This window comes from Bombus flavifrons, chromosome 4, assembly GCF_040668555.2.
Source record: "Bombus flavifrons isolate JBK064 chromosome 4, iyBomFlav1_principal, whole genome shotgun sequence".
Classification (NCBI taxonomy): domain Eukaryota; kingdom Metazoa; phylum Arthropoda; class Insecta; order Hymenoptera; family Apidae; genus Bombus; species Bombus flavifrons.
The window spans coordinates 9,879,969-9,891,290 of NC_138445.1; the positions used below are offsets into that span (position 1 = coordinate 9,879,969).

Sequence of the window (11,322 nt, forward strand, 5' to 3'; positions counted from 1 at the left end):
TCTTGAATAATGGTCTTGTGCAATGTACATTGTATATAGGTGTGTTTCAATGTCTAATTCGATGAATTTCCCAATTAATCGATAATAATAAAATCGTAATTTACGAATAAGATCATAAGTATAGAATGAGAAATTTGTTGCAGCGCTTGGTCGACGAACGTCTGACATAGACTGTATTAATACTACTGGCGCGCGGCTGACTAGCGATGACAGTATGTACTGTCTTAAGCAGTGGTGCTTTACATTACCTTATTTTAACATAAATTTCGATAGAGAGTGGGATAAGAAAATATCTAAAAATTTTATACAAATGAAAAAAAATTTTGTTTCGACAGATCACATCTTAGATGTCGATCAATCAAGAGCAATATTAAAATCAGCTGCCAACAACCATCAATCTAAAGTAGTAGACTCTGCTGATCTGCTTTTATGGTATGCAATACACGCATGATTAATGATGTATGGAGGGTAGCCAAAGATACTGAATCGTATCTTTCTTTCGCGAGAATCAAATAAAAAATAATATTATACGGGTCGTAAATCAGGTTCCAATGTACAATCATAAATAATATATATTTTTATTTTCTTGCACGTGCACCTGAACTCAATTCAGGTCAAATTTTACAATCAATCGTGTAAGATTCGACAAAATCATTTTTACATATATCATGTTTCATAATGATTGCAATGCGTTACATAAAATTGAATAATGTGCGGTACACGTACTTATAAATAATTTGTTAAGAGTATTATGTGAAATTAATAGATCAAGAGAAGCTAATTTAAATCCTTACAAATTTGGCACATTTAGGTGGAAAATAATATATAACAATTGAAGCATTATCAAAGAGCAATGTAAGAATAAATGGCAAGCGAAATTAGAAAGAAAAGATAATTATACGTTGATATAAATATTTTTTATCGATTCTCTAGTAGAAGGAGCACTTTTTCTCAATTTTGTATGGAATACGTTTTCGTATTCATTCACTAGCGCACACTGCCATAACAGTAATATTTAATTATTTCCATTTAGTTATAGTTATTTACATTATCTCAATAAGCATAATTCCTAGATAGCGTAGTTTACACTGTCGTTATGTACAAATGAGATTATTGTGCAAATTGTACATAACAATAATCACTGAAGAGTAACGATCGTATTCATATTAGTTGTACTCTCAAATAAATTAAGAGTGATGTATTCCAATTCGGTCGTATAGAACTTTTAACATATACATATGCGTATTGTATACATCTTTAATATCATTTTTTATATTTTTCGTCCTGCTTCGTGCATCGTAAAACTAAACTCGGTTTTGTAAATAAATTTATTACGCTCCGCCGTAAATCGTTATCATTGGTGTGATATAAGTTATGTGTACGAGGACATAAAAAGATTACGCACTATGTCCTATATTCACTATAATATATGTATGCAGTCAACGATGTTTCATCATTAAATTTTTTCAAACGTGCATTTCACTCAATCAACGTGTACATCGATAAAAAAAGGTACAATAAAAAAGTGACGACAATAAAAAATCCTACGATGTTTGTTCTATGTATTTATATACTTTATAGGAAATTCAGTCAAAATTTTATCAAAACCATGTAAATTCTATCAAGTGATATTTACTAAATGTATATAATTATATATATATATATATATATATATATATATATATAATTCTATTATTTTTACTTTTTTCTCTTTTATATAAATTTAAAACATTTTTGTTTATCATGTGGAATTCTCGTTTTAAATAATATCGAATCAGCTCGATATTGAGTGTTTAAGAGAGGCATGTATCCAAAGACCTGAAATTATTAGAATTTCGATTTTTACAATACACCCACTGCAACTACATTTCATTTTTGGAAATAACATGTGGAAAAAACAATAAAAATCTTAATAAAAAAATAGTAAAATACACTTACCTGAGAGAAGAAATTGATGCATTTGTGCCTTTCTTGAAAATGAGTATCATCTTCAGAAAGAGAAACTGGACATCCAGGACATCTAAAAGTCCAACGCGATGTAACCTGAACAAAGAAAGAGAAATTTGGTTAAGCATTACACGCGTATTAAATATTTCACGCGTATTAGCATTCACCTTAACAGGTGGTTTTCTTGTGAGATGAGATATTAGAAAGTTCATAGCAATATCTTCACAGTTCATGTATTCATCAACCTTGTCCCTTATTGCTTGCGGTAACCAGTGTGTATAAAGATATGTATAGTGTTTATGAATGAATGCTGCACCAGTTAAAACCATTGATAATTCGCAGGAATAATTAGAATTATAGTTCCACGCATTGTGATAATTCTGGTCCCATGCATGGAAACGACCGGGAAATCCAACCACACGATCTCGGTGCTCTCTCCACACTCTGAATCCAAACATAATTTCATCGTGTCGTAAATGAGCGTCATCGTCTACTGAAAGAACAGCTTCAGTTTCGATAGCATCAAATGGAAGAAACCTATTGTTCAAACTATTCCGTGGAGCCTTGATTACCTACATAAAAAGAAATCACTACTTTTGCTTATAATTCACTAACTGAATATACTCACTTAATTTTTAGAAAAAAGCTTACATGAATTGGAACTCCAATATCAGGCCATTTTAGGTCTTCCATGGGTGGTTTTGGACTATTCCACACTATTAGCACTTTATTTAAATATGGCAAACCATACAACCGAGCCAAAGAATTTATAAGCACTTGCTCTCGTTCATATGTCAACATAACAATTGTAAATTGTTCTCTTGGATAATTTCCACCTAAAGCTTCGCTAAATTCTTTACCCGCACCTCCAGCACCTTTGCCAATTGGTCTGAATCCCATTTCAGAACCTACAGTTTATAATGTACCGAATGAAATCATTGTTAGTGGATGGAGAATATAAATTTATTTACCAAGAAATTTTGCATCACTAGGAAGAACGGTATCAAAAGGTAATTGTGGGTACAAATAAAACGGATCCACCCAATCGTTCCAGATTTCATGCCCTTGCAGCAGCATTGTGGTATAATTCCTTTTAAAAGCAGGAGATGGATAAGGCGGCTCTAACGGACCCAGACTTTCTTCTGCTTCCGGCTCAGCAATAATAGTATCAGATTTTAAAGGCTGAAGAAAAAATAAAATTATTATGTGTAACACATAACAAAAGAAGCTGCATAACTATATGTTATAACGTTTACCACAAAGCTTTCATTAAAGACACTTGGACTGGCAGTCTGAGGTGCTGGCAGGGGTGGTATGCCGAGTCGGTCCCTAATTACAGCTATAATAGTATCTACAGCACCTTGAGCAGTACTTAAATAACGTTCCCATATTAATCTGCCTTGTCTACGCATACTTAAAAGATCAGTGTCGAGAACGGCACGTAATAGAAAATGCATTTCTGTTACCCTAGCCTGAAATTTAAAACATGTCCAATAATAAAAAATAATATCAAGATAAGGACATTGTAGTTTTTACCTTTGGCAAGAAGATAGCAGCTCGGCGCCAGCTAATAACTTCACTGTAACTTAATAAAATTTGATCACCACCTAAAAAAACTGGAATAGATCCCGATCGCAATGCTTCATATAATCTAGCCTGCATAGATGAAGTAGTTACAAACGAGGCATTGCTAGGAGCTAAAATTAAAGTAAATGTTGATTCTTTCAGTATAGCTTTCCTCGAGGAATCGGTTCCACACAGAGACCAATCAAGTATTTCTATTAAATTTTTCTCCTCAGAGGCTGGTATACATTCAAACTGAATGAAAAATTTATCCAATGTTAATCCTATACTCATATCTTTAAGATGTTGAATAATGAAAGCATCTAAATTATTTTCATCGACTGTTAGCCTTTCCATATCTACATCTGCATCATCAATTTGATGTGTCATGGTAGCCGTTCTTGGAGATCTCATCTCTCCTTGAAAGGATAATAAATATTTTCTTCTTGCTGGCAACATTTGTGCACATTCTTGCCACACGTCGCCACCCGGAGGTCCCAAAATTGGAGGAACAACTAAATCAAAACCTTCGCGAAATTGATTTCTAAAGAACGTGGATTGGACTATTATGGCTCTCCCTGTATCTACTCCACTAAAAATATCTCCAGATTCTACAGACAGATCTCTACGTGCTAGGTTTAACAAAATATGATTTCTGCCATCTCCGCCCCAATAAGGGAGTGCATGTAATTTTCTTACATCTATAGGTTTACGAAATTTTTTATCTACATTTTGTTGAGTAGAGAGAGCTTCTCCTATAAGAACTATGTATATACAAGCTTCGGCTGCATTTGTAGTAAGATGCGGATTGTATCCTGTAAAATAAAGGTATTAATTAATTTTTATAAAAAAAAGTGTTTATATATAATTATAAAAGATTATTTATCCATATATACCTAAGGTTTGTTTTATGGTAGTTTTCAAAAATCCATCAACATCCCATCCAGAATTTACTACGGAATACTGATCAGGATCATACAAGTATACTGGAAAACCACTAGTCAATGCACATCGACTGTGATCAAAACAATTATACATTCTACACAAATGTGGAATTGTGCTAGGTAATACTACAGGAATAGAATTCATTAAAATACGTTTGGGTGGAGCCAATTCTGGCGTATTTCTTTCCACTGCTTCTCTTTGAGCTACTTGTGCTTGTTCAACACTAATCTTTAATCTATCGAGATCTGTTTGCTGGTGTAATAATTCCTGTTTTAATTCATCAATTCTTTGAGTTAAGCTACTAACTTCGATCTGAAGTCTTTGTCTCTTTGCACTCAAATCCCTAAGCTCATTATTTACAGAAACTTTAATACGTAGCATCTCCTCTATTCTCATCTTCAATTGAGAAGCTTTCATAGGAGTAAAATCTTCAAAAGCTTCCAATGTGGAAAATGTACGATAAATGTCTTTATCTGGAGAGTCAGATTCCACCTAAAAATAAAAAATTTTTAATTTTAAATTTATCACTCATACATATAACATTTTTATCTAAATATATATATACATATAGAATAAAAAACAGTACCTTTGATAAATAATAGTGAGTAAATAATGGTACAATGAATAAAACAGCGGATGTTAACATTATAATTCTAGATAATTTGATATGTGTTATCCAATGACAAATTTCTCTGCCACTTCCATTTTGATGGTACAATGGAAGTATTTCAAATATACTTCCTCCCATCGTGTTATAGATTATCATTCATATTTATTTAAATTTCAAATCAATAAACTTATTTTGTGATTGTTTGACAAATTCCTGCCAACACAATGAGAAGACATTGTTATAATAAGCAACATTATTTTCTTTATTTCACACAAAATATTAACGATATATTATATATCTTTTTATAGCAAGAATGATATAAGTAGCAAAATTATGATGCTCATGAATATACTTACCAAGAACATGATAATTGTGGAATTTTGATTGACATTATTCACTAATAACCTAACAACAAAGTATTTTCCGCTCACATTTTTTGAAAACACAACCAATTATCGTTAGAAACAAATCATCAATGTTATTATAAACTAATTTGACGAATATATTTTACTTTATGTACATTCTTATTTAAAAAATTGTTCAACCATATAAAATACGCATAGAGAATTGACAAAATCACAAGATTTCCCATCAAAGGTTCACAATGAGCCAATAATAATTCATTCAAAAACAGTATCATTAAAAATATTGCTGTGTCTTCATTAATGTTTATTCATTCGGTCTTTGACGTACGGCCTTGTTACTTAGTGTATGGTATAGGCATTCATTTGCGTGGGCCAATATTTACGATAGCGTTTTGTTGTTATTTCACGAAGACTTTCATCCGTCGTGATTTCTACAAAACGCAGAAAAAAGAAAGATTTTCACCGATGCCACCGGACGTAAAACCGAATCACGTGACGTTTTCGATGAATTTTTTAATCTGATCGTATCGTAAAATACAATGTTTAATAAATTGAATGTATGCAAATCTTTTAAATAACCCGCGACATTGTTCTCGAAGTTACTTTCCTCTGGCAACGTCTGGTGGCATTGCTTTATAATCTTGTTGGTGTATTTGCATTTCTCAGGGCCTTCACAGAACATGCGCATGTTCATGTCAAGTATAGTGCAAAGGAAATAATATTTTGGCTTTCGGGGGCCTAAAATTAACTAAAATGGTGAGCACTTAGTAGATTTATGGATTATGTTAATCCAACGATCCTCGTGACTTAATTTTACTAAAAAAACTACAGTTTCCCTTATATGTCCACGACAGTGTATTAAAAATGTTAAAGTAACCTATCGTGAGTCAACGTTACTGTTACCTTTTGCATTAAATACAAATCAATTTCGTGACATATCTTCTGATTAATGACATTGCAAAATAATACGTGATCTTTTTAGTCTAATAAATTACATTGTCACGAAGGTATTATCACATTTCTTAGAATCAATAAGGTGCTACTCAAAGTAGTAACAATAGCTATTGTACATGCAACAAAATCTTTGTTTATACGTTCTCGTCCATGTTGATTTCATTGTTATAAATTAAAAAACTGTGGAACATCATAATGCGTACATACATGGTCATGAGCAGATTTTCTATTTAACGTGATATTCAATGTTGTATAGTAAGAGAACTTATAATTTTTTTTATATTAATCTTTGGAATATATAATAATGTAATTCTAATCTTTGTTGCAGCATAAGTTAAAGTTCTCACAAAGAGATAAAGTGAAGAAATTCATAACTTTTACACACACTGGAGAACAAACTGCAATATATTGTTTAGCACAAAATGATTGGAAGCTAGACTTGGCAAGTGATAATTATTTCCAAAATCCTGAGGCATATTGTAAAGAACCAAAAAATACAGTAGATAAAAAGAAACTAGAAATATTATTTAGTCGATATCAAGGTAATTCTATGAATTATGCTTGACACATAATAGCTATGTACACATAAGATTAAAAATATGCCTGTAACGTTTGCGTAATGTTTAATTTGATAATTGAAATAGATCCAAATGAACCTGACAAGATTACAGCAGATGGAATAATGAAATTTTTGGATGATTTGGATTTAAGCCCTGAAAGCAAATTAGTATTAATCATTGCATGGAAATTCAGAGCAGAAACACAATGTGAATTTACTAAAGATGAATTTATGAATGGAATGACAGACTTAGGGTAAAGCAAATTTTTTAATGTTCTTTTTTCTAAAAGAATTGACTCCTTTATGTATTTTAATACCGTTTATTAAACTTATTGTTTAGAGTGGACAGTATAGATAAATTAAAAGCCTGCTTAAGTAGTTTAGAAAATGAATTAAGGGATCCTCAAAAATTTAAAGACTTTTATCAGTTTACGTTTAATTATGCAAAAAACCCAGGACAGAAAGGTTTGGATCTTGATATGGCAATTGCTTATTGGAACATTGTATTAGATGATAAATTTAAGTTCCTCCCTTTATGGTGTCAATTTTTACAGGTATGATATCTAATGTATATGTACATATGAACTATAATATAAATATTGATTAAGCCTAAGAAGGAAGCTTACATATTGTCTAGCTAAATTATGATACAAAATACTTAACACAATTTTTTAGGAACACCATAAGAGGTCAATTCCAAAAGATACATGGAATTTATTATTAGACTTTGCACTCATGATCAACCCAGATATGAGTAATTATGATGAAGAGGGAGCCTGGCCTGTACTGATAGATGATTTTGTAGAATGGGCACAACCCCGTATTCGTCAGTCCCTCTAACATCTTTTTGTTACATCTTTAACTTCATATAAAAAAAGCTTTATTTATTCAATTATGAAATCTTATATTCTTCAAGTGATACTTGATCATATTTTTCTGATAGAGCATCATTTTACTTTGTGTACAGAATATATAGCAAAGGAGTATTACAATTGCTAGGATCAATTTAGTGTATAATAACTCTGTAATATGTAAACAAAATTATATAAGAGAAGAAACTATTGCTTATAAGCAATAAGTTAATTTCATATAAAATTACAGGTTTTATATCGTTTAATCTCAAATTATGTAACTATTAAAATTTTACATAAGAGTTGCATTATTATATATCTATCTGTACAAAGTAATATGATGTGATCAGTTTGTTCGAAAAAAACAATAACAGTAAAAAAAATGTTGCTCAATTACCGAAGGTATTTGCAAACATCGGAAGAAATCGCTGACTGTGTTCCTTTGCACGAATTTGGCTTCGAAAAGGAAAAATCATAAAAATTATTCATTTATACCTTTTTGTAGATAGTAATTTCTAGAAATTGCGTTGTTAAAAATTGTTATTAAATAAATTTTACGACACTCTACAGAACACTTGTAATATACATACAAACAAAAGAAAACACAGAGAGAAATCTGTATTTTAAACGTATTGCTATTTCGGCACTGGTATACTTATCTTTTTTACAATCACCGATTTAAATGGTGACAGAAAAAGATTTGTTTTTGTTTTATTAGCGAAGAGTAATATTTATATTGTAATTTTGAGGTATAATAGATGTTAGGGAAAATAAATTAAGAATTTTTTACAAGTTTAAATTATGGGTTTCATTTATAATTAGTGCAGATAAAATATATTTTTTTATGATGTCATAAAAATCGTGATTATAAATATTTATTGATTCCAAGGCATGTTTGAATCAAGTACACATCAAATGAGTAAAAATAATGAACAACTGATAAAAGCAGATTTAATCTTCATAATGGATTTTTTGCTTGTACTACAAAATGTTGAAGTTATAAATAACATTTTCAGTTTTGTATTTTCTCCCTATTTCACAATGCAATATGTGATTAATGCTTTTGTAGTTTAGTGAAGTACATCAATTTACTACTAATCATTTTAATTTATATATAATACAAAGTGATTAAAGAAATATAATGTAAAAAAATATATATCTCTGCAACTTCATGGTTAACAGTTAAGGAACCAGAACATTATATCAGTTTAGATATATTGACATTGAAAGGTGCAAAGTAGAGAATTAGCAATATAAAAAATACATCGTCCAGAAATTTTGGATTATATTTTATAAAAATGTTAAAATAGGTAAAATGAAAACAGTTCGTAACATATGCATTCAATATAAAAAGGAGAGTCCAGTAAAATATTGTCAGAAATATGTTTGCGCAATGCAGAAAAAATTCACGAAAAATGTATATTACATTTTATTTAAGTAATATTAAAGAAAATGCGATTTTCAAACTTAAGCTACTTTATTTTTTTAATAGTTTATGCATTGCGTAAACACTAAAAAATTGTAATAGTTTTAGGAAGAAATTGTACATAATGTAAATAAATCCGTCAGTCTTAATCTAAATAATATGTCTAATTAAACAAAAAGTTCCATGATCATTTCATACATACACACATCACAATGAAGTTATATATATAAATTTTACTTTTTTTAAAATATATTTGTATGTATATGTATAACTTTAAAAAGTTTACATATTGACACTTGAAAAGTAAGGATTATGGTGTTATTGTTTTTTGCAATGATTGCCACAGTTACATACAGGATCACAGCCACAGCATGGTGAATTGGATGGATATAAAAAGGCTAGCTCATATTGGTTTGCTTTTGTATTGTAACATTTATTTAATATATCCTTCGTGTACCAATTGCATAAATGTTCCAAATTCTCTATATATGTCTACATTATTTTTTTTACTGTTAATATGACATGCATTACTATCACTTAAAAATATAAAATATTGCAGTATTTATCAAATATTGATTTTGCTATATATAGTTACAAATCCTTACCTGTGCAATAACTAATCCCCGATTTGGATTTGTAATTGTACTATGACTATGAGAGTCAAAAAAAGTTACCTACAGATAAAAGTTTTATGTAGAAACATTTTTACAGATGTTGCTAATTTGCTTACCATATAAGTCTTTTCCTGAAATATAAACAGTACTGTTCGTCCACAAGTAATAAGAAGCATAAATAAATTCTTAGACTTTGGTGCTAAGTACCATTTGTGTAAGTAATTACTTATATGTTGATATAAACCTCTTTGAATTTTTTCATGAAATACTTGAAATGTCTATAATAATTAATATTGTTTTATATCCTATCTTGTTGAGTAAACAAATTCTACATAAATTACAAAATCATTGCAAAATAGAGATAATAAAATGTAAATTTAATTTGTACCCATTCTCTCAATAGACTTAAACTTTTGCCCCCAAGTCTCAGTGCCTCTTCTGTACTGAGATAAGGATGAGAAACTAAACCTTTTTTAACAATCCATGCATGAATAGTATTACCCTCTATCATAGCTTCAGCTATAATAGCAATAAGTTTAGGAGATTTTTCCGCATCGTATATTATTAATCCTGTTTGAGATATTCGTTGAGCAACAAGGAGGCAAATAAGAGTACATGCTTCGCTAACTAGAATTGTGTTAAAAATTATATATTGTACTCGGAACGGTGCAGATAAAATAAAAGAGACGATATCTTTTTTACTTGTTTGTCCTGGTGGGAATCGACTTTGTGAAAATTCCTGATTGTACCAAAGTACTTTCACGTTATTTTCGAAATAGTTTTTCGCATACGAAGACAAATAAGAGTTAAGCAACAGCGATAAGGACATAACTCTTTATACAAATTTCGGTTGACGTGTCATTTATTACTTGTAAATTTTTACGTGTGAAAGCATTTTTTCTTATCTTGACTTAGTATATTCTTACAAAAAATTTAATGTTCCAACTATTAAGAGCCATGAAGCTGGTTGAATGGTGAATTTGTTTTTATATTCACGTAAATCGAATTAGGAAAGTTACAATAGAAATATATGTACGCAACTTCGTACTAATGGACCACAATTGAAGCTTTAATGTAAGTTTTTCTTAAAAATAAGACGTTCTATTTTGTTTTAAAAGGCTAGTATTAGTGCATTTATTATTTTTATCTTGGTCTTTAATAGTACAGCTCTAACGTAATCAATATTAAGCAATTATTCTCCAATTATTGAATTTAAAACAACAAGAAAACGGAAAAGTATGAATTACCTTTTACATTTCATATTCACTATAAAATTGAAATAGAGCTTTAATTATTTTTTGTTTTTCTCATTATACACACCAGCGCACTTAACGCTTATTGTATAAAGTGAAGAAACATTTGCTATATGTAACACCATGACAGCAAAACCTGAATATATTATATATGAATCTCACAGTGACAGAAGTAAATGTATACAGTTTTAAATAACAGAATCCAGTACGATAACGCTACTACTATACTGTGGAT

At 30.1% G+C, this 11,322-nt stretch overlaps 3 protein-coding genes across 3 annotated transcripts; 1 reads left to right on the forward strand and 2 right to left on the reverse strand.

The window, feature by feature from the left end:
* Positions 1 to 554: 554 nt before the first annotated feature.
* LOC138179389 (exostosin-3) lies at positions 555 to 5,891 on the reverse strand. Its single transcript, XM_069112120.1, has 10 exons — positions 5,422 to 5,891; positions 5,042 to 5,278; positions 4,407 to 4,947; positions 3,484 to 4,325; positions 3,204 to 3,419; positions 2,919 to 3,129; positions 2,599 to 2,855; positions 2,115 to 2,519; positions 1,939 to 2,043; positions 555 to 1,818 (listed from the first exon to the last, which is right to left on the reverse strand). Exons 2-10 carry the CDS (start codon positions 5,219 to 5,221, stop codon positions 1,714 to 1,716), a joined length of 2,862 nt encoding a protein of 953 aa, XP_068968221.1. The 5' UTR covers positions 5,222 to 5,278; positions 5,422 to 5,891; the 3' UTR covers positions 555 to 1,713.
* Positions 5,892 to 6,030: 139 nt separating this feature from the next.
* On the forward strand, positions 6,031 to 8,366 carry SCCRO (defective in cullin neddylation 1 domain containing SCCRO). The gene is made up of 5 exons (XM_069112122.1): positions 6,031 to 6,186; positions 6,713 to 6,926; positions 7,029 to 7,197; positions 7,284 to 7,497; positions 7,619 to 8,366. Exons 1-5 carry the CDS (start codon positions 6,184 to 6,186, stop codon positions 7,781 to 7,783), a joined length of 765 nt encoding a protein of 254 aa, XP_068968223.1. The 5' UTR covers positions 6,031 to 6,183; the 3' UTR covers positions 7,784 to 8,366.
* Positions 8,367 to 9,363: 997 nt separating this feature from the next.
* LOC138179392 (uncharacterized) lies at positions 9,364 to 11,152 on the reverse strand. The gene is made up of 4 exons (XM_069112123.1): positions 10,223 to 11,152; positions 9,951 to 10,112; positions 9,826 to 9,894; positions 9,364 to 9,712 (listed from the first exon to the last, which is right to left on the reverse strand). The coding sequence occupies exons 1-4, from the start codon at positions 10,661 to 10,663 to the stop codon at positions 9,539 to 9,541; spliced, it is 846 nt and encodes a 281-aa protein (XP_068968224.1). The 5' UTR covers positions 10,664 to 11,152; the 3' UTR covers positions 9,364 to 9,538.
* Positions 11,153 to 11,322: the final 170 nt, after the last annotated feature.